The following is a 24650-nucleotide window of genomic DNA, read 5'->3' on the forward strand; positions in this document are numbered from 1 at the left end:
CTGGTGTGTCAGGCCTAGTAGGAGGTCAACAGGTCACTGGGGGTATGCCCTTGAAGTGATGAAGGTTAATTTCCATGAAGTCAGGTCCCTGAGTTACTTCACATGAAAGAGAATTGTTATAAGAATGAGCCCAACTCCTGAATCTCTCTGCCGCTCACTGTCTGGAAGTGATCTCTTCCCCTACACGTGCTCCCATAATTGTGGTACCATCTGCTATAAGGTGATGCAGTCGAAGGGGTTCTTGCCAGGGTCAGCACTATGATTTTAGACTTTTAGTCTTCAAAACCGTGAGCTAGATAAACCTCTTTTCTTTATAAGTACCCAACCTTGGGTATATTATTTCAATAGAGAAAAGCAGACTACATTGAAGCACTTTCTTCTCTTTGCTTCCAGGATGCCTCTCCATATTTTCTTTCTTTGTAAATAGCTACTGTTCTGCAGTTTCTGTTATGGTTTCTTCTCATTTCTTCTATCTATAAACAATGGAGGGACTCCAGACTAAATCCTGATACTACTTCTCTCTTCTAACCACATATTTCTCATGATGATCTGATCTTGTCTCAACACTATATATATAATATACGTATGTGTGTGTGTATAAAATAGGCATTTCCAACTGACTATTTAACACACATACAAACATACACACACACATAGTAGGCAATTTCTGACTTCCTTCTTCATCTTTCCACTTGGATAATCAAAAGACTTCTCAAATTCAATACATACAAAACTGAGTCCTTAGTACTCCTCCATCCATTCCCAAACCAGTTTTCCTTATAGTCTTTCTCATCTCAGTAAATGGATGCTCTCTTTTTGTGGCTCAAAGCAAAAACTTTGACATCATTCATGACCATTCTCCTTCATCCTTCATAGTCTAGATGCAGTCTGTCAGCAACGCATGATCCTACCTTCACAACAGATCCAGAATCTGAACACTCCTTACCTTCCTCTCAGCAACCCCTCTGGTCTCGGTTAACATTACCTCTTGCCTGGATTATTGCAGGAGCTCCATCTCTTTTCTCTGTGTTCAGTTGCCTATTGCTGTATAACAAATCAGTCCAACCCATAATGGCACAAACAACAGCTGTTTTCTTGTGCTCATGGGTTCTGCTGGTCAGGAATTCAGAAAAGGCTCAGTGGGGACACAGCTCTCCCCTGTTCTGTAATGTCTGGGGTCTCCATTGGGATGATTCAGTGGGCAGGGCTGAAAGATCTGTGCCAGGATGGTCCACCTCCAAGTTGAATTCCTCACTCTCAGGTCTGGCACCTGGGTTCTGATGGCTGAAGGATTAAACAAGACAGAACTAAACTGAATTGAAACAATCTCAAATAAGACAACCAGGTTCTGGGGAAGGAACCATCCTACCTCTCAATGGGAACAGTATTGAAGAATTCCTAGACATGTTTTAAAAGTGCCAGGCTCTGCTTCTACCCTTGCCCTGCCCTCCGTTGCCATGTGTAAGACTGTTCTCAATACAGCAACCAGTGATCCTATTGAAATGAAATTCAGAGCTGCCATTTTTCTGCCTAATCCCTTCCCATGGTTAGCATTTTGCTCAGAGTAAAAGCAAAAATCCTTATATTAACCTTAAGGCCTCAGCCTGGTAGTCCCTGACTCATCTCCTGCTATTTTCTCTTGAGCTTACTCTGTTCCAGTTCCTCACTGTTCCTTGAGTTGGCTTCTCTTCCATTCTCTCACCTGCGACATTCATATTTCCTCTTACCTGGGCCTGAAGTACCCTTTCCCTGGATATCCAGAAAGTCCACCATTTCCTCCTTTCAAGTCTTGATTCAGCACATGCTCTGGGGGACTTAGGCTCACAATCCTTTCTGAAACTGAAAAAAATGAAATGAAATAAATTGCAAAATGCTTTACTTCTTGTCCCTTCCCTATTTGTTTTCTTTACCAGTTAATACCACCTGTGTGCATGCACACACACACACACACACACACACACACATACCTACACAAAAGACACACACACACTAATTTTTTTCCTGTCTGCCTCCACCTCTAGATTATGAGCTCCATGTGGGCGTGGATTTCTGTCTTGTTCTCTCATGAATCTTCTACACCTACACCAGAGCATGTACATAGTAGGTGCTCAATATTTGTAGAATGAATAAAAAATACTCATTCCTCCTAATCTGTTGTTTGGAATCTCATATTGTATCCAATTTTGTTATTTAAATTTCCATTTACTATCCTGCTTAGATGGTATACAGCCTTCTTTATAACCTTCAAGGCATATCACTTATTAATTAATTCACAGGTTTTTCTAACTTTTATTGAAGAATATGGTTATTAACCATGACCCGCTATATAAAAATTGTTAAATCTTTAGATTACTTCATATGACTAGGTAGCTACCTGCTTTTATATTATTATATATAATGTACACCAAGACTGAGACAGGGAGTATGCTTTAAGCAAATGGAACTTCTTGAAGAAAATAAACAGTATTAATTTGTTCCAAAAATTCTTGTTACTGCTTAGCAGAAGATAAAATATGCAGGGATTAAAGGGTAAAATGGATAATCCCTCAGCACATATTGGGCTGTCATCGGGTACTAATAAAGCTCTGCATTTCCAAACTTGAATGTCTGAGAAAAATCAGTATGATCTGTTTTCCCACTAATGACTCCATATATGAGATAATTTTCTCAAATTTTATTTAATAAAATTACGTATTAAATTACACACTAATAACTTTAGAAAATCTAACTTATTTGGTCCTCAACTAACCTTATAAGCTTAAAGTGTTACTATGTCCATTTTCTAGATAAGTTAACTGAGCCATACCAAAGTTACTTGCATAAACAGCTAGTTAGCAGTGTGGGCTGGTCCCAGGCTCTGTGTTTTTATCATTAGATAAAATGTCTTTTCCTCCAACACTTTATTGTGAAAATTTGCAAAAGAATTAAATAGAAAATAATCATAATCTGCCACCCACATTCTGCAATTAATATTTTGCTCTATTTTTATCATGTTTACTCATCTATCCTTCCCTCTACCTATCTGTATACATATTCCCTTCATTTCAAAGAATATTATAGAATCAATAAAATTTATCAATAAACCCTTCAGCATGCATGTTGCTAAGCAGACTTTCATATTTGACCACAGTTTTTTTTTTTTTAATTTGAGTTAATGGTATACTTTCAAGTCTGTGTATTTCATTGCATATAAATTTTAACTCAGATAATAATCAAAATAACAATTGATATTATTTCTTAAGGTAGCTTTGACTGATGGTATTCTGAAAGACTTTGTACTTAATATTGAAGGGTTTAATCTCTAAAAAGAGAACCAATATGTAAATTAGCATCTAACCAGGTAAAGGAAGGGCTCACTAGAAAACAGTCAACTAGAGAAATATCCCTGTTGTATAACCATAATTCTAAAGGGATCAAAAGCCATTTTTCTTTGGGTCTTTAGTAATCCAGACAGTAGGAAGCGAAGTTAGTTTGGAAATCCTTACAATTCCATTCCATCCTTTCTTCCTACACATGGGAAGCAAGGATCAGCAAGGATAAGTGATTACCTTCAAGGTCACACCAATATGAGATGTCCACTTTATTGATTTCCATTCCAAGATCCTTTCTGGAAAGTTGCACCTTTTTTTGAAACCTCAACTTATTAAAGGAAAAATCAGTGACTATAATTGTTTGATGAGTCTCCAAGTGGATCTGCAGTATTCTCCAATTTCAGTTTCAAAATAGATACTACAAAATTGCTTTTGTGTGAAGTAAAGACAACCCCAAAATAAGAGCCACATGTAGAAAGTTTCCTTTTCTGAAGGCTTTGGGACCTCAACAATAGCAATTCAAGTTAGTGATTCCTACCACACATGAGGACCTACTCTGTATTTGCCCTTTTAAAATTATTGTTAATTTAATAATAGACTTTCAAATTTCACATACATGAAATCAAAAATTGTGGAATGGAATCCTATTTGACCCAGTTATCCCACTCCTCAGCATATACCCAAAGGACTCAAAATCAGCATACTATAGTAATATAGCCACATCAATGCTTATAGAAGCTCAATTCACAATAGCTAAGCGATGGGACCAACCTAAGTGCCCTTCAACAGATGAATGGATAAAGAAAATGTGGTATATGTACATAATAGAATATTACTCAGCTGTAAAGAAGAATAAAATTATGACATATACTGGTAAACAGATGGAACTGAAGATTATCATGCTAAGTCAAATAAGCCAGTCCCAAAAAAACCAAAGGCTGAATATTCTCTCTGATATGCAGATAGTAACACGCAATAAGGTTGTGGGGTGGGCAGAGAACAGAAGTTCATTGAATTACACAAAGAGAAGGGAGGGAGGATGGGAACAGGAAAGATAGTAGAATGAATCAGATATAACTTTCCTATATTCATATATGAATACACAACCAGTGTAACTCCACATCATGTACAACCACAAGAATGGGAATTTATACTTCATGTATGCATAATATGTCAAAATACACTCTACTGTCATGTATATCCATAAAGAACAAATGAAAAATACTTTCATAAAAAAAAGAAATCAACGTTTGGAAAGATAAGATAATCATCCATACAACTAGCCATTCATAGAATCAGGATCTTCTGACTCCTGGTATCATATAGTTTCTTACCACATCCCTCAGATATTTTGCCCTAGTACCTCAAATCATTACCTGGAGTTGGGAGCAGGGCTTTCTATTCACATTTTCTGGGCTTGAATCCCAGCTTCACACTGGTAACTCTGTGACTTTGGGCAAGGAGCTTAATTTCTCCATGCTTCAGTTTCCTCATCTGAACAATAAGAATAATAGTGGTGCCTACCTTATAAGGCTGTTGTGAGAAGTAAGTAGGCTAATGCATGCCAAGCCTCAGAATAGTGCCAGATACCAGAGATAAGTTCTAAATGTGCCCTATTATTAATGTTGGCCCTTGTAGAAATGTCTTATTTTTATCCCTATCCCTTCTTTGTGAAACACCCGGATATGCTAAGAGGGTTCATCATAGTGGCTTCAGAAGCCTTTAATGCACAGTGAAGAAAATACTTGAATAAAATAGCAACAATTCTTCAAGTGAAAACAATCCCATCGGTGCCATATCCACTTCTGCTCTCAGCTCTTCCATTTCCATGTACACAGCTTCATTCCCAACAGCGAACTTTTGCCACCTTTGTTTGACGACTTTCTCTGACCTTCTGGAGATGTTCTGCCCTAATATAGAATAGGCAAAAAGTGCTGGGGAATGAACACTCCCAGGAGCAGTGCTCAAACATTGACGGATGCAAGCTGGAGGATAAATACCCAGCCCCCTGGCCCCTCAGGAAGGCGTGCCCCCACTGTCTCAAGTGTTCCCTAGTGGAAGAGAGCTACAGCTGAACTCCCTTGACAGCACACCTTTACGGGATTCCTTCCCTTTCTCTTATCATACCCGCTCCTTGCCAGTGATTCCTGGAATCACCTTCTAAATAAACAGATTGCATATGAATCTCTTACAAGTCTCTGCTTCTGGGAAACCCCAAATAAAGAATACACTTTTTTAAAAAGCATAACCATAGAAACAAAAAGATGTACCCCATTTATGTATAATGAATCACAATGCAGTCTGTAAAAAATAAAAAATAATTTTAAAAAATGAAAAAAAAAAGGCATAACCAAGTTGTATCCCTTTCCCCTTCTCCTTTAACTATGATGATCCTGATATCTGTGTATCACTTTTACATCCAGGATCTAACTGGATCTTCAATGGTCCAGTGAGCGATTTGATGCTGGGAGGTAAATAGAATAAGTGTTACTGACCTATTTTAAGGATGTGAAGGCTGGGGCTCACTACTGAGACCACAGTTATCTGGATAATGGGAACAGAGCAGGATAATAATCCCAGACACACTGACTCTAAGATCAGGAACGTCTTGAAGGATTGGCTGCAGCAGACATTTTGTCAAGCATTTATTTAGTACATAAAACTCCATCAGCAGCTGCTTATAAGAACAGGTAGGAGGTTAAAAAAAAAATCAGTCTCTGTCCTTCAGTATTTTAATTGAGCACATATGCAAACACAAAAATGTATCATTTTGGTTATTCTACTCATTCAGAAAAAAAAGAAAACTTTGGGGGTTAGACTTAGTGAATTAAACAAAACAAAACACAACTTTGTGATTCTAAAAGCCTGGAAGAATAATGTTGATTTCTACCTAAGATTTCCAAATCAAGGCAATATATATGGCACGTCAGAAAGCCAGGCTTCCTATAAAATTCACTTTAAAAATTATTTACCTTTGTCTCACATCTCTATGCTACCTAGGATGGATATTTCTTAAAACTACATTCCTCTGAGTCCTGGATCAGCCTGAACTCCATTTTTAAAATCATGACATAATAAAGGTTTGCTTTCAGACTTGGCAAGGGAAATGAATTAATTCACTCATTGCTGAGCTTGCCCAAGCTAATGACATCAATGGCATGGTGGAGACTCTTGGGCTGTTGCAACATGGCATATTTTTAAACCACCTACACTGATATTTAATCCTAAAGAAATTGGTCTTCAAATCTTCTCAAGCATTATAATAATAATAATGGCAGAAAGTATCTTATAATTCCCAAAACCATGTTATCTATAATTTCTTTTAGGTCCTATTTCTTTTAGGACTATTTTTCAATAGGAGCAGAAGTTTCTATTCATAAAATGTGAAAACTCAGAAGACTTATTCCACCCAGTGGAACTCAGACTTTAGAATTTCATAGCCCTTTAAGATTTAAAGAAAAAAAAAGTGAATTTTAGTGTGCCAACTTTTTGATTTTGCCATGATTTGAAACATTGTAACCCATGATCTGCTCTCATCATCATTTATATATCCACAATAAAAATGGTTTATCAACCAAAACAAAATCACTTCTGATTAATGTATAGTCCTTAAGAAAAATAATGTACCTGCATGCATCTATGTGCATATATATTGTTTTTATGTGTGTATATTGTATATATATAAATATGTGCATATATTTTAATTTCTAATGTTATCATACATCAGTGAAAATTTTAGCAAATATCTTCATAGAGCTATAGACCAATGCTTGAGAATGGTTATGTAACTGATGGAAGGATACAAAAGTAGGAGTAGATTGTTTTTCCCTACTGACTTTACGTTTTATCAAACCCTGTTATGGTTTGCATATGAGGTATCCCCCAAAAGTTCTTGTGCTCATGCAGGAGTATTCAGAGGTAAAATGATCAGATGATAACAGATGTAACCTAATCAGTTCATCCTAGCTTGAGTGGACTGACTGGGTAACTGTAGGCAGGTGGGGCATGGCTGGAGGAGGTGGTCACTGGAAGCATGCCTTGGATGGATTCATCTTCCCTGCAGCCCCTTCTCATCATTCTCCCTGCTTCCTGGCAGGCACAAACAGAGCAACTTTCCTCTGCTACATTCTTATCTCAGGTCCAGAGCAATGGGGTTAGCTGACCATTGACTAAAACCTCTGAAACCATGAGCCCCAAATAAACCTGTCCTCTTCTAAATTATTCTTGTCAGGTATTTTGGTCTCAGCAATGAAAAGCCAGCTAACACAGAAATTGACCATGGCTGTGACTAAGCTAACCATGTGGTTCAGAAGCTTTTAGAAGTGTCTTGTGAGAGGAGTTTGAAAGAGTTTGGGGATGCAGGCTAGAGAAACCTTAGAATGTTGTAAACAGAGCTTATGGGTAAGTCTGATGGACACTCAGAAGACCAGAATGCAGATAGAAATTTGAACAGTAAAGAATGTGCTCATGAGATTTCAGAGGGGGGTGAGGACTCAGCTGGGAATTGAACTAGAGGGTCATTCATGTTACATTATGGCAAAAATGTTGTTCACATTTTTCACATGTCTTGAGACTTTCTGTGAGGCTGAATTTAAGGGTGATGGACTGCTTAACCTGGTGGAGAAATTTAAAGGTAGGACAGGATTCAGGAGGTGTCATGAATATTGTTGGCAGCATTTACCAAAGTTTACTGTGAGAATTGGGAGCAAATAGCAGAGCAGAAGGACTTTTAAAAATTGCTGTTTGGCCAGAAAAGTGCATGTAAAACTGACAGGGTGGCCTGGGATGTTTTCTCATCATGCTCATCCACCCAGACACTCAGAGGCCATTGCAATCATGATCCCAGAGAGCTCAGCTACTGCTTGAGTTGGTGGCAGACCTTGTCATCATCCACTTGATGGTGATTCTGCAGTATTTCAAAGGAAACCTGGGAGGCCAGGGAAATTGAAGCAGGATGGGACTACCTGCAGACTGCCCCTGACAGGGTAATGCATGAAACCATGAGGATGAAGACAAAGCTGAAATGGACACCCCAAAAATTAAGAGGTGCCAGAAAGCCGAAATGGAGATCCCAAGAATTAAGAGGTGCCAGTAAAGTGAACTATCTGCAAAGGACAACTGCTGGGTACAGAGACAGCCAGGCTAAGAAAGAGGCTTGAGCACTGCAAGAAGCAAGACCAAAGGGGTGGGGCTATCTGAGCCCTTTAGAGATCACCTCTTGCCACCATGTGCCAAGAAGCAGGACTTGTAGCTACAGGACTCATTTGCCCAGCTGGGTTTTCAGTCTTGTTTTTGTTCCATCCCATTTTTCTATGCTCCTTTTCTTCCCTTTTGGAATAGAAATGATTACTCCTGCCACTGCATATTGAATAAATATAACTTGTTTTTGATTTTTATAGGGACCTCAGCCAAGAGCCTCAGAGGAGACTTTGAACTTAGACTTTGGGGCAATGTCGTAATTGTTAAGATTATGGGGACTCTTGGACATGAACTCAATGCATTATTCTCTGTGAGATGAATATGAGCTTTTGGGAGTCAGGGCAGAATGTTATAGTTTGGATATATGAATCTCCCAAGAGCTCCTGTGTTAATGCAGGAATATTCAGAGGTGAAATGATTGTATGATGAGAGCTAATCAGTTCATCCTACCTTGAGTGGACTGACTGGGTGGTAACTGTAGGCAGGTGGGGCATGACTGGAGGAGGTGGTCACTGGAAGCATGCTCTGCAAGGGTTCATCTTCTCTGCAGCTCCTTTCCTTCTCTCTTTCTGCTTCCTAGTCACCACAAGCAGAACAGCTTTCCTCTGCTATGCTCTCCCACCAATGATGCTTGGCCTCACCTTAGGCCCAGAGCAATGGAATCAGTTGGCCATGCATTGAAATCTCTGAAACTATGAGCCAAATAAACTTTTTCTCTCCTAAGTGCTTCTTGTCAGATATTTTGGTCATAGTGATAAAAAGCTGACTAACACAAACCCCCAAATTAATACTCCCCAGAGTCACTTCCTCCATTTCCCTTTAAAACTGAACTCCTTTTGTTTTTTTTTTTCTTCACCAAAGTCTGAAATTCATACCAGGACACAACCTTGGAATATTCACATCTTTTTACTACCAATGGAGCTATTTGATTTTATTTTAAATATGAGGCAACTGAGACTCAAACAGTTATAGTTTTTGACCCAAGATCTCAAAATAACACACTATACCCTTGGACATCACAGAACCAAGAACAAACCCTGTTGAAGCCCTTGGCAGTAACTCCTTTTGTCAGCCTGTGGGAATGATTTAGGGTACTTAGGAAAATCCCACCAGTAATAGACAGCAGATTTGTGAGTCTATGACAGGGAAGGATGCCTTTTCTCTAAGGAGTCATGCCTCCCATTGGTTAATTTTTATCAAGACAAAGGAATCAAATGTCTACAGACTCAGTATTATATTCATAAATAAAAGTACTGCACATGACAGTCTGTAAAAAATGATCTACTGGCCAAAAATAAGTCACAAATATCAGTTTTATTTTGCTAAGTATAACATCCATGTTATACTTAGGTCCCAGATCTGTGTACCCCAATCAAATGACTTATGCCTTGCACCCAGTCATTACGTGAGGCTCAAAACCTATAAAGTCTACAAAATGCCTGCATCTGCTAAACTAGTTGATCCAGGAGTACAGGTAAAATCTAGTCAAGGTTAGTCTTGTTCTGGGAGAAGTTACCTTTTTTTTCTATTATTTGCCATTGATAAGAAAATTAATCAGATAATGAAACCTATAACCATGGATATTACCAGATTTCTTGGAAGCAAAGAAATAAATCATAGAGCTTTATTCTTAGTGAATCGGCTGTTTGGAGACATTATACTTATTTTTCATAGACTCAAAAGGTTTTCATGGAAAATAAAACAATATGTGCTGCTTCCTGTGAGTAACAAAGGTTACAGTCACGTAATCTATATACACTCAACTTTGCATTATTCTTCAAAAGATGAACGAGGTTATACGGAGTGACAGGCAGTGAAGGAGGGGAGAGAAGCAAGAGGATTAGTTATGTGCAAAAAAGAAACCAACACACAGAAAGAAACAGCAGTTGACTCCCTGGCAAGTTTCTCTCTTTCTGGGTCAGAAGGATTTCTGCTTCTGCATGCTGCTGAATGGCAGACATTGTTTGGTCTAGCCACAGGGGATGGCGAGTTTGGGGTGGGAACCAAATACAGCAGCTCAACATCAACTAGGTAAAAGAAGAAATTGGTTCATTTTGATTCAATGAGGGGGAAAATAAACATTGTTCGTAATACAAATTCAGTTCACTGAACTCAGCTAAATGACTTAGGAGCCCCACCCTCCTTATAACTCATCTATGAGTCATTGGCTACCCAACACCATGAAGAAATGCCACAGTGCACACCACACTGTGATGTTCAAACCCTCCTCTGTTGTTGGTTCATTTCTGTACAGTTTAGAGACTCTATCCTTTTGATATTTGGTCAGAGGGTCAAAATTCCAGAATCAACTGAGCAAGTTGGCTTCATTGACTTTTCTTCCACAAATTGCTGTGAATTGTCGAATGTGAAATTTGCATGAATAGCCTTTCCACACCAGGCACTTTTGAAAATGCATATCTGATCAGGTCATCATTTGTTTTAATTCATCAGCGGCTTCTCTTCTTAGGATCAAGGCAACAATTCTTAACTTGATTTACCTGTCCTGCATAACCTTTGCAGACTGCTCATTTATATATCCATTCACTCAACAAATATTTACTGAACACTTGCCACATGTCAAAGGCTGCTCTAGGTACTGGAGCATTAGCAATGGACAAGGTGGAGGGAGCCCCTTGTCCTGGGACTGACATTCAGCCATGCCTGCCCTTCACCTCCCATGCCAGCTCAGACACTCTTCCACCTTCTTTCACTTCCCCAAGCTCTTTCTTCTCCTGGGGAGACTATCTGCTCCTGGTAAACTCTTACTAATTCTTTATATTTCATTTTTAAATATCATCTTCTCTTAGGGGAGGCCCTTCCCTTTTTGTGAACTAGGTCAGCTGCCTATGCTATCTATTCCACACTACCCTTACTTAATCACCATTTCTCTTTTTGTAAGTATTGTTTTACATTAGTATTTCTATCTACACCAGAGGTTGGCTGGATTTTTCTGCTAAGAGGCAGATAGTAAATATTTTTAACTTTGTAGACCATTCAGTCTGTCACAACTACTTAATGCTGCCATCATAGCACAAAAACAGCCATGGACAATACATAAACTAATGATTGCAGCTGTATTCCAATAAAGTTTTGATTATCAAATCAGGCTATGAGCAAAATCTGACCTCTGGGCCATAATTTGCAAATATCTGAACAATAGAATTTCCTGCAATGATGGAAATGTTCTACTATGTCCTCTCCAGTATAGTAACCACAAACCACATGTGGTTATTGAACACTTAACATGTATATAAATTTCTAAATTTATTTAATTTTAATTAGTTAAGCTTAAATGTAACTAGCCACATGTGGCTAATGATTATTAGATAGCACTGGTCTAGACCATGAGGTAAAGAGCTGTGTCCGTTGGCTCACATCTGTGTCAAATGCTGGCACAAAAGCTGGCACAGGGTAGGTATTCCATCCCACTCTACATGTTTATTGAATGAAAGAATGAAAGAAAAAGTGATGAAATATGAAATGACTTATCAGAACTCTTATTTCCTTTTAGCTACTGCTCTGGTGCTTGATTAGATGTAGCCATGGGATACTTCTTGCTTTCTAGTCATAAATATTATATTTTTGTGTGTGTACTTTATCTCACCACTATACATGAGCTTCATGAGGATGGAAATTCTAGTGAGACTACCTGAGTGATCCTTTTCATACCTTCTCATGCACGAAACAGTCAATCTTCCCACAGAGTGTTTGCTGCTACTAGTGGGGAGGCAAAATATTCAGTCCCCTGGCTACTTTATTTCTGAAGTATGTTCCAATCTGTCCTGTCTCAGAGGTCTAAATTCATGCTTCCTTCTAGCTTCAACCCTGGTTTTGTGGAGTTGACAGATTCAAAGTCTTAGTTTTTTCTGCTTTATAATCATGGCCAAGTTGCTTAATGCCCTTGTATCATTACTAAGTGAAGATAATTTTTAGGGCTATCATGTAAATAAATAAGGTAATGTCCATAAAAGCTTTTGAGCACTTTACAGATAAGCATCATTCTCACATGGCATATTATAATTGATCAAAAATGTGGTAGTTATTCTCAGAGATATTAAACCAGTGCATTGTTTTCTTCTGGTTTATCAGCACAACTTAATAAAAGCTCTGTGTTCCTCAAGTGAGTCAAGTGGTTGTAAGCAAGATCAAAAGAATGCAACCATTACAGGGTGGTGAATGACAGCCACTCAGTTCCAGAGTTGAATCACGTCCAATGAACTTTGGCACCTCCACCCTAGCTGTCTCCCCAGGTAGGTTCTAGTTTACAGATTTTTCTGCCTTGCATTCCTATGCAGTTATGATAAGGTGACACTCTAGTGATGGCATGACTTTCTTATACCAGTACCTGAAAGAGAATGTCTGTCTTACCTTGCCATGGAAGACCTTCTATTATTCAATCCCAGGAGGCTGTGTGCATCTCATCTTCAAGTATGTACAATAGGAAGTCTAGCTAGAGGTCTCTTCAAGGCTTTGGCCCTCATTTCCACCCACCAATGAATGTTCATGCTGGGCCTCCTATCCTGGAATTTCCTTCCTCCTCTCCTCTCCCAAGTTTCCCAGTCTTGGTTTTTCTTCATTCATTCATTCCTTCAGTAGATATTCACTGGTCATCCTCCTAAGGCTGCATTTAGACCACTCTGTACAATATTGTTACTTCTATGAATCCCTCATTCACCATTCAGGCTGCCCCTGTTGAAGTCTGTACCTGTCTTCATGGACCACCCTGGATATTAGCCAACTTATCAGGTGAATAAAGCAGAAAGTAGTGATGATCAGAAAGCAACTTCACTTCTCAAGTACTGAATTGGTTCTTCAACAGAAAGAAAGTGTCAGAGTAGCTAACATAGAAAGTTCTTTTTATAACCTGTCTCTTTATCTCTGACTTTTGGGGTCACTGAAGCCCAAAACTTGCAACGTACATTTTTCCATCATGTACTACTTAATACCAAGAGATGCTTATTAAATCAAGAATGGAATCTTTGACTGAGTTTTCTGGCTTATACTTTCCTGTACTCAAACTTGAATTTTGGTTAGCTTAGGTGGGTCTTGAGGTAGAAGTTTCTTTGAAGAGGTGACTCTGTTCTCAGACTTCTAAACCTTTCTAAGCAAGGATTAGAAATGAGGGAAAAAAAATTTTGTGTGTTTGAATTGAATCCAGGACCTTGGCATGCTGAGCACATACTACTCTGCTAGCCTCTGGAATAAAATAACTTTAAGAATATTTGTATTGTATGTATGTATTATTAAGGTACTAAATATTATAATGTATAAACTACCAAATCTCAATAGCATAACTCAATAGATATTTCTATCTTACTCATAATAAGTCAAATTGGCAATAATAGGAATTTGGGAATGGTGGAGAAAACTGCTCTGCAGAATTTTTCGGGGGATCAGGCTAACAAAGACCCTACAATTTTTAATGTGTGCTTCCACATTCAACTTGACTATCAATATTCAGATGGTAACAGGACAGAGAGACTTATGGGCCAGGTGCAGAAGTGGCACATTTTGCTTCTACCCATTTCTAATTAGCTAGAACTCAGCCACGTGGTTACATTTGTCTTGAAGGGAGGTGGGAAATGTAGCTTCACTGTGAGAAAGAGGAAAAGAAAATGGGTTTGGCTAATAATCAATCTTTGCCACACTGGATAACAATGTTAAAATATTTGAATATCCTTTGTGTGAGATAATGAAAGCTACTTTTTTTTTTGGCTAGGTATCTTATTTTCTGTTCTCCTTCTAATGAATAGAAAATATTTACTAAATGACTTGTCTTTTATAATGTTGTCAAAATAAAGTACTGTAACACAATAAAGTAAGTGTACTATTGGTGTCATGCAGCTGGAACATTTAACCTGGATCTTTTCAGTAGTGAAGCCAGAGCTGGGTCCTAAGCAGAGCTGGTCATAAGGCAGGCAAAAAAATAAATAAATAAAAAGTAGGAAGGACAACTAGGAAAAAAAAGATTGCAGAAATTATAGAAAAGTGACAGCCCAAGAAGTATGGAGTGAATGTAGTTTGATGATGTATATAACAAATGGAAGATGGGAAGCAGGAAGGGCATTGTTGTGTACTCTAAACAATTTAGCTTTATGTTGAAACTAACACTTCCCAAAGAAAGCTTTTGACGTGGCATAGGTAAATTTGCATAAAAGGTGAAAAATACCTTTGCTATGCATACTAGACTTCCCAAAGTTAAATTGCTTTTCCACTTCAGTATTTTTATTAAATATGAAATATATTGGCTTAGTATATAATATATATCATATTATATCATATATATTATGAGTTGATTCAATCAGCAAATATTTATCCAGCATCATTCCTAAGCCCACAGGTACACAAAGGGGATGCAGTAATGAACAAGAAAGTTGTCTCCTCTGGCTCTTATACCTCAACTTCTGGACACTGCAAATCCTCAAGAAGGGGGAGAGGACAGTAATCTTTAAAAACCCCTTAGGTTGGTGGTCATCTCTAGGGAGCACTTTGGAAATTCTGTGAGAAATGATGCTTCATTGTTAGAACTAGAGATGAAATTGTCTAGTAACTGAAGATAGAATAAACAGACCACCCAGACGGTAACACAGTGGTGCAGGAGAAAGGTGAGGAGTATCTCTCAATCCTGTCTTAGGGATCGTCCCTGTTCATTACTACTACCCTTATCTTCCAAGACTCTCATCCTCCAAGCCTTTGAAAGTCTATTCATATATCCAGTCCAGTTTTTCTTATGGTTACTATTTACTTTTCATTTTCTTTTTCTTTTCTTCTTTTTTTTTTTTTTTTGGTGGTACAAGGGATTGAGCCCAAGGCCTCACACATGCTATGGAAACAGTCTGCCACTGAGCTACATCCCCAGCACTTGGTTGCTCTTTTCATGATATCTTTGTCTATTCTTTCAATTTTAAATCACTAGGATCTGTGAATCTCAAGTGTCTCTCCTGTGGACAACTTCCCGTTGGATTTGATTTTGCTTTTATTTAGCATTTTACTCTGTCAGTTGATTGAATTGATTCATCCAACTTTTACTGTTATGATGAAAAGAGTAGATTCGTGTCTGCCACTTTAGCTTCCCCTTTCTCTATGTCTCATGTCCTTTTTTTTAGTTCCTCTATTTTCACTTTAGTGCTTTCTTTTGCATTACATGGATATTTTATAGTGTGGTAATTTTCTATAATTGATCTAATTCAATGATTTTCACATTTATTTTTAGTTTTATTTGTGGTTACTCTAGGACTTAATATAAATGTGTGTGTGTGTGTGTGTGTGTGTGTGTGTGTGTATGTCTATCTTATCTTCTCAGTTGATTCAGATTTATACAAGCTTAAATTCAGTGAGATATCGCTGAGCTACTTTCATCTATTTACCTCACAATGCAGAGCCTCTAATGCTCCTCCTTAAAGAGTACAGCCTTTACTGATGTGCCCTGAAATGACAGTGGCTTTAGCAAGCCACTTACTGTCTTTTTCCCTAATCACTCTGTTAAGCTATCTGCTTCTACTGGTGTCAGTCTTGCCAGCTGGTTTCCACTGCTTATTGGTTCTATTGGTTTTGACAATGCCCTGGGGCACAAATTGTTCCACAATCTGATCCAATCAAAGTCATGATCCTTGGCTGAGACCAGTCTTTGAGGTTCTGAACCCAAGAGAACTCTTCTTAACGATTTCCCTGTTTCTTTCTGATAAACTTACTATTGCCCTCAGTTTAACTTGTTGCTTTTGTGAAGCAACAAATTTCTAAATTGTTTACCACCAAAATCTCCATGGTTTCCAAGGGTACCCTGCAGCCTTAAACTTTCCTGCTGTCCATTCCAAATGCAGTCAATTTTCTTAGTGAATCCTTTACCATTCTGTGTTTCTAAGATCAATCTTTCCTCCTGGGCAAAGCCAATAAACCACTGTTCGCAAGCTGAATGCAGGACAATGACCTGACTCTCTAAATGGGACATGAGTAGAGTTTTATGAACAGGGATCTGGATGGGCCAGTAGCTTCTGGTTTTCCTCTTCCAACACAGAAACCATATCCTGCTGGTGAACTGGGGTAAGGGAAATTGGGGCTGCAGTATTTCCAGCATACGATGCCTAGCAAAGAGTTTTCACCTTAAGAATAGGTGTTCAGAGGAAGAAGGGAACTCCCAATCTCTCAGACACATTTGCAAGGAGTTTAGCCTCTGCAACACAGAGCCGGGGTGATAAGAAAGGGTTGCTTCTCTCAGGGAAATTATCATAATCCTGGACTGGAGCAGGGGAGAGGAAGCTCTGTCATCTCAGCCATACCTGCTTAGAAGGGAACTTTTCATGCTGAAGTGGAAGGTGGAGGATTGGAGGGAGAGAATGGGTCATGGTTTGGTGACACAGTCTCTCACTGTTCTTTTAGGATATTCAGTAGATCATCTTGAACAAATGTTTCTTCATCTGCTGTATGCCCTTAAGGCAATTTCCAGATACTTTTAAAAGTTTACTTCTGATGAATTTTATCAGATTTTAAAATTTTTATTTGTAAAGAGCATCTATGGAATTCTTTTTGCCCACCATCAAAGAAATGGTCTCTCCTTCCACTGATTTTTTTTTTAACCAGTTCCCATATTTGGATGCAGTACACTATTTAAAATAAAGCTCTTGTTCCACATATTTTGCAGTAGTTTTGTTTACCTGTTAAAAACTTAACTGGTACAATGTAAGTGGAGATTCATTCCCCAAATACCAATATCTTGGAAAGTTTGTGTTCTCTCTCAGAGGAGCACCTGTGCTAATTCTTGATCATAATGTAGAAAACTCTGTATGCATTCCACTTCAGAAAGAAACATGCCATCATTATCTCCAGTGCTCTGGGTTTTCTTTGGCATTTCAGCATCCCAGAGCTGATCTTAACACTAAACTTCCTGCTCTTATAGAGTGACCAAGGCCTGAAAGTCTCCAATCCGAACTTTTCTTTCCAAGGAATGACCCAGCAGCATGATGAAATGAATGTGCAAGTTACATGGGATACCTCATTCTGAAAATAATAGTTTACTTGTGAATGGGTGGTGACTCAACAGAATTCTCTTGATTTTCTGAGTTTTTTGTTTTGTTTTGTTTTTGTTTTTTTCTAAGAATGTGCTCTACCGCTAGGCTATATCCCCAGCCCTTTTCATTTTTTTTTTTTTTTAACCATACACCCAAGAACCTAGAGTAGAACAAGGGTCTGCAATACAAGTTCCCCAAAGTGCTGAGATGGTCTGTTGTTATGGTTAGGATAGTCATGTAGGTTCCTCATGCCATCTTCCTTAAGAGATCTTGTTCTAGAACTTATACTATCTCTTACTTTCTCTCTAATTAACTTTGATCTGTGAAATATTTTTCTCAGCTCCTAAAGACACTCAATATTTCTTTATTCCAAAATAAGCATCTCCCATCACTACTGGTATCCAAAGCCACCACCTGTTTTCTCTGTTCCATTCTTCATCACTACATTTCATGGATGATTAGTAACAACGCTTAGCGCTATCACCTCCCCAGTCTCTCTTCTTAAGTCCTGACAGTCTAATAAAATTTCAGCAATAATAGGTTGATAAAATCACTTGCTCAGGTTGTCTTCTGAGAATTCCCATATGCAGTGGTCTTTTTCAACTTTAGTATCTCAACCCTCAATGTCTCTTCCCCCTTGAGCCCCTGCACATCTCTCCTCTCTCACACTTGCTATCGCTTTACTGGACCCTCATTCTTCTAATCCCCCCTATGGATAGGTATTGGCCAAGGCTGTACTTATATATTCTCTTTTCTCCTTTCCCAAAGGTTTCTCTAAAAGTAGCAGCATCCACTCTAACAGCTTCAACAATCCTCTCTATTCAGAAGATAAAATGAAAATCCTAATATTTAATGAGATCTTAGGCTGTAACAAGTAAATATATTGCACGTGTATATTTTATGTCATTTGATTTTCAAAATAACTCTTGTTGGACCTATTTTACCCTTGAGACATTCAAAGTCCAGGGAAATTAAGTGATTTGCACAAAGTCACGTAATCAGCAAATGAATGTGCCTGGATTTGAGCTCAGACAGTCTGACACCTGTGCACATCTTCTCCACCATTATGTTCCATCAAGGTTGGCCGTCAATTCAACCTCCCTCTGGAAGCCACTCCTGATCACTTAATGTGATAGGATCTCATTTGTGTCATCCTTAGGACATTTACATTATTACTATATTATGGACATTTGCACACACGCGTGCACACACACACACACACACACACACCATTTTACTACTGACTCTAGGAGAAAGATTGTATTTACAGATTTCATATCACCTTTCATGTTAGCTTATGACAAGTGGTAAAAGAGCTGCCAAGTTGAATAGAAGAGAAATCATCTGAAAGAAGGGATCCTCCCAACAGGTCCCAACCTCCTGTTTATATCCAGAAGTGACAAGAATGCAGGAAGAAAACAAACCTCAGGGTGTCATCATGCCCCAAATGACTAGTCAATCTGGGCAAGGTGGCTTAAGCTCTGTTTATTTTCAAGGATGTGTAAGAAAAGGTAAAACAAACCACCATGTATTACAGATCATAGTGCTGTGTCTGCAGCAATAATGCATGCTTATTTAGTATAAACTTATTAAGCAAGATTTAGGCTTCATCTATTTTAATAGGTCAAAATCCCACATTTCAAAATAACTATCCAATCTCACACTGAGAAATCCTTTCCAAGAGGTGTGACTAACTTCAACTCTAAATAAGGGAATGTGGTAAATGAGTCACTTTCCATCTGTTAGGAAAAATACCAAGTTTTTGTTCTCCAAGAAGGTCTCTCATTTTATCTCTGTGAAACAAAATTTAAATGAGACAGGAAAATAGATATTGTTTGGGACTGATAAACTTTGAAAATTTCTCCTTTGTTATATAAGTCAAAGGGAAAATAAAGAACAAAGTTTCCCAGGTCTAGCTTGTGCAACCAACTGAGGACCTTATTTACATCTAGATGAACCATCTGTTACGAACAGAGGAAACTTGCCTCAGAACCCATTCAAGCAGAAACTGCCATGGATTTCAAGGGAAATGCACTACTTGGTTTGGGCACATGTGGAGTTTAGAGATGGAAAGGTGGGTAAGAAAGGAGAAAGAGAAAATCTGCTGATCCTCAGAGGCTGACCTTGAATATCCTTCATGTTTATTGCCTGACAAGCACTAACGTAACTTAGCCATCCTCTAAATCAGCCAGAAGGGTTCATTTGTGAGCAGGTTAGAACAAGATTTTGAGTGATGCCCATAAAAGCACTGTGACCCAAAATTCTGTTCCAATTCTGTTGCTCTTTGCTCTTTATGATTTGTCTCTTATCACATTAACCTTCCACTACAACTTGAATTGTATTTTATTGTAGTACATTGGTCGAATACATGTATCATGATTTCCTTATTTAATCACCCATTGTTCAACACGTTATTTCCATATCTTGCTAGTTTGAATAATGTTTCCATGAATATGGGGATACAGATGTGTCTTCTTGGCACAGACTTCATTTTCTTATACCCAAAAATGAGATTGATGGATCATATATTAGGTCTATTTTTAAATTTTTTTTTGAGAAATGAACATACTGTTTTCCATATTAATGATATCAATTTATGGTTCATTCAATAGTATGCAGGAGTGTTTTTTTTTTCCCTACACTATTGCCAAATATGTTATCTCATGCTTTTTAAAAACAGCTACCCCACCAAGTATGAAAGAATACTTATTTTGGTTTTCCTTTACATTCCTCTGATGATGAGCGATGTTAAATAAAATTTCATGTGTGTTGGGGATTTGTATGTTTTCTTTGGAGAAATGTTTACTGAAGACTTTTGTACATTTTTAAATAGGGTTATTTATTTGCTTGTGTTGCTTTTGTTTTTGTCTTGCTATTGAATTGTATGAGTTCCATCTATATTTTTAATTTTAATCCTTTTCAAATGTTTTCCTTTATGTAATTTTCCTTCACACTTTTTTCGATGGTTCCCTTTGCTGTGAAGAAACTCTTCTGTTTGATTTTTCCCATTTGTCTGTTTTTGCTTTTGTTACCTGTGTTTTCGCTTTCATATCACAAAATATAATCACCAAAAACAATGTCATGGAATTTTTTTGTTTTTTTTTTTTTCTTTTCAAGAAATTCTACAGCTTCACATCTTACAATTGAGTTTGCAACTCATTTCTAGTTAATTTCAGTACATGGTAAAATAAAAAGGTGCAGTTTCAAATAAAAAGGTGCAGTTTCAAATAAAATCAAGTAATGTAGAGATCAAATGTTTATCTACCAATTTTTTCTATCTTTTGTATGCCTTTCAAAAAATATTCCAAGAGACTAAATCACACAGATTCCAAAAATGCTGTATTTCAAAAAATATACAGGAAATAAATATGATTCTGTTATAGTCTTGAAGACTATTGGCTGTGGTTATCAGAGAGTACAGAATGGAAAAGAACAGTGTTTCTAGTTAATACGACTTAATATAATACATCATTCTTAATATACATATGTAAGTTAAATTAATACAATAAATATTATAGGCATTTGGTGTTTTCTTGTAAATCTTTGAAGACTATGAATTCCAAATGGCCAAAGGGAAATGGGGAATCTTCTAACAGACTTATATTGATGAAAGAAATAATAAATGAATGTATAAATATTTATTAAGGACTAACAATTAAATATCAGCATTAGAAATAATTTACTCACTCATATATTGAGCAACCATTGATTGAGTTACTAAATGCTAAGCAAATAATAATCAGAATGGTTTAATGCTAAGTTGACGTTACAGAAAGGTTAAAATAGAAGAGAAAGTTTTTTTAACTTATTACTATGAAAAATCAGAAACATAGAATACAAAAATAAAATAAATGGTGGTTCCATTCCAAATTTTCTAAGGAGTCTCCACACTGCTTTCCAGAGTGGCTGCACTAATTTGCAGCCCCACCAGCAATGTATGAGTGTACCTTTTTCCCCACATCCTCGCCAACACCTGTTGTTGCTTGTATTCTTGATAATCGACATTCTGATTGGGGTGAGATGGAATCTTAGGGTGGTTTTGATTTGCATTTCTCTTATTACTAGAGATGTTGAACATTTTTCCATATGTTTGTTGATTACTTGTAGATCTTCTTCTGTGAAGTGTCTATTCATTTCCTTAGCCCATTTGTCGATTGGATTATTTGCATTCTTGGTGTAGAGTTTTTTGAGTTCTTTATAGATTCTGGAGATTAGTGCTCTATCTGAAGTATGATTGACAAAGATTTTCTCCCACTCTGTAGGCTCTTTCTTTGCATTGCTGATACTTTCCTTTGCTGAGGGGGGCAAGAATGGAGGAAGGAAGGACTGTATAGAGTGAAAAGAGGGGTGGGAGGGGTGGGGGGGATGGGAAAAAATAACAGAATGAATCAAACAACATTACCCTATGTAAATTTATGATTACACAAATGGTATGCCTTTACGCCATGTACAAACAGAGAAACAACATGTATCCCATTTGTTTACAATTAAAAAAATAAATAAATAAATAAAATAAAAAAATGGATACCCATATAACCTCCATCCAGAGTCAGTGATTGTTAACATTTCCCTAGAGTTTCTCCATGTGTACATGCAATTTGAATGAACCATTTGAAAGAAAATTAGAGTTGTCACAATGCTTTCCCCCTTAACACTTTAGCATGAATCTACAGGATTAAAGTAACTCCTTACAAAGCTATAATATTACAATCATTTCTAAAAAAAAATTAACAATGCCTTAATGAGATATATAGTTCATATTGAATTCCCACAGTTGTTCAAAACACAGCATTTTCACCTTTTTACCCCCACACGCAAAATAATAATAATAATAATAACAATAAAAAAAATAGAATCAAATTTAGTTGTTCTTTGTCTTAAGTTCCCCTCTCTACCTTTTTTTTTTTTTATTATTTAATGAGAATTGACCTTGTAAAAAAAAAAACCAGGCCAAGTGTCATACAGAAAATTTCACATCCTGGGTCATCTGATTGTTTTCTCATAATGTCATTTATCACACGCCTCTACAATGATATTTTTTGTCAAAGATGTTAGATATAAGAGCATGACTAAATTCAGATTAAATATTTCATAGGTGATGCTGTACATTGGTTATTACATTAAAATAAGAGCACAGCCTTAAAGAAGAATAAAACTATGGCATTTGCTGGTAAATGGATGGAGTTAGAGAATATCATGCTAAGTGAAATAAGCCAAACCCAAAATCCAAAGACCAAATGTTTTCTGTGATATGCAGAAACTAATTCACAATGAGGAGGAGATACAGGGAAGAATAGAGTTACTTTATATTAGGTAGAGGGGAGTGAAGAGAGGTGAAGGGGTATGGGGGAAGGAATGATAGTAGACTGAAATAGACATTATTACCTCATGTTCATGTATGATTGCATGACCAGTGTGATCCTGCAATATGTATAATCAGAAAAATGAGAGATTATACTCTATTTATGTATGACCTATAATGTATAAATGCATTCCACTGTCATGTACAACTAATTAGAACAAATAAAACAATTAAAAAAACAGTAAGAGCACAGAGTGTCTGGTTATTAAAACATTTGTGATATCTTCTGATTACACGGTTAAAGTACTAACCCCCAGGTTTGTGGTTAAAGAGTAATTTAAGGGGTCATGCTTTGGCATCTTGTGAATACCTGCTCCACTAACTTTTCTTCTAATGGTTTGAGCATTGGTTGAAAATTATTTTTTCTTCTCTTTTTTTTTTTTTTTTGTGCTGGGGATTGAACCAAGGGCCTTGTACATGCAAGGCAAGCACTCTACCAACCGAGCTATTTATTCCCAGTCCAAGAATTTTTTTTCTTGATTCAATTATTTCATTAGACTTTGTAAAGTAAAATTTATATTTCTGTTTCTCCTCTTCAATGGCCAAGTTCCAGCTTTTCCCAAGCAACTTTTACAATCTGAAATACGTTTTTTAAAATTTAAAAGGTCAAAAATCCAAATATTTAAGTATGAAAGTGTATTTGTAATGGAGACTTACTCATCTCGGGTTTTCTCTTGTGTTTCCAGCAAAATGGGAAGCCACATTTTTATGATAATCTCATTGTTGAATCCTTTGAGGAAGCGCCTCTTCATGTTCTGGTCTTCACCTACATGGGATATGGAATTGGAACCCTGTTTGGCTATTTCAGAGACTTTTTGAGAAACTGGGGAATAGAAAAATGCAATGCAGCCATAGAACGAGAAGAACAAAAGGTATGTATGTGCAACTCCCCGGATCAATGTCCATATCTGCTCTGAAATGCACTCAGAAGTGGTGATGCAGGCCGGGCATGGTGGCACATGCCTATAATCCCAGTAGCTCAGGAGGCTGAGGCAGGAGGATGGCCAGTTCAAAGCCAGCCTCAGCAAAAGTGAGGCACTAAGCAACTCAGTGAGATCTTGTCTCTAAATAAAATACAAAATAGGACTGGGGATGTGACTCAATGATTGAGTGCCCCTGAGTTCAATCCTAGTTACCAAAAAATAACAACAACAACAAAAAAAGTGATGCAGATACAAAACTTAGATGCTCTGGAACTATTCAGGGTGATTTCCATCCATCTCCACCCTTCTAAACCTCATTACCTGTGTGTTTATGGATTTTTTTTATTAGAACTTTATATTTATACATAGTAGTTGGATTCTTGACAAGTTCATAAATTCATAGAAATTGATAGATTTGTTTTTACAAACATTTGTTTAGCAACTACTAATTGCCAGAGGTTGAACATAGGTTCTTCTATACATCTCAATGTTTAATTTGCATATGTATATATATATATATCAACAGATAGATATTAAAATATCACTTGAAACATAAAAACAGCAATATATAAGAGCAAGGACACCTGAATGGGATTGCACGCTCATCTTCTAACTGTAGATTGAATATTATTTACTCTATCCTGAAGTAGGAAAGTATGTCTGAGTGAAAGGTAATATTTTATTTCATCTCATCAGAGTTTCTCAACTTTCACACTCTTGCTATGTTGCACTAAATGATTCTTTGTTGCTGTCCTGTGCATTATGAGAATTTTAACAGCATCCCTGGCCTCCACCCACTAGATTAGCCATTAGCACTGGCATGTACACACACACAGATACACACACACAC

At 37.3% G+C, this 24650-nt stretch overlaps 1 protein-coding gene across 1 annotated transcript in view; it reads left to right on the top strand.

Moving 5' to 3' along the window:
* The window catches only part of Sptlc3 (serine palmitoyltransferase long chain base subunit 3), a 158071-nt gene that overhangs the window by 12745 nt on the left and 120676 nt on the right, over positions 1-24650 (top strand). Inside the window, exon 2 of the mRNA XM_047541702.1 lies at positions 23564-23749. Within this exon, the coding sequence (XP_047397658.1) occupies positions 23564-23749 (186 nt within the window). The remainder of the gene's footprint in view (positions 1-23563; positions 23750-24650) is intronic.

The sequence above is a fragment of the Sciurus carolinensis genome, chromosome 2, assembly GCF_902686445.1.
Source record: "Sciurus carolinensis chromosome 2, mSciCar1.2, whole genome shotgun sequence".
Taxonomy (NCBI): domain Eukaryota; kingdom Metazoa; phylum Chordata; class Mammalia; order Rodentia; family Sciuridae; genus Sciurus; species Sciurus carolinensis.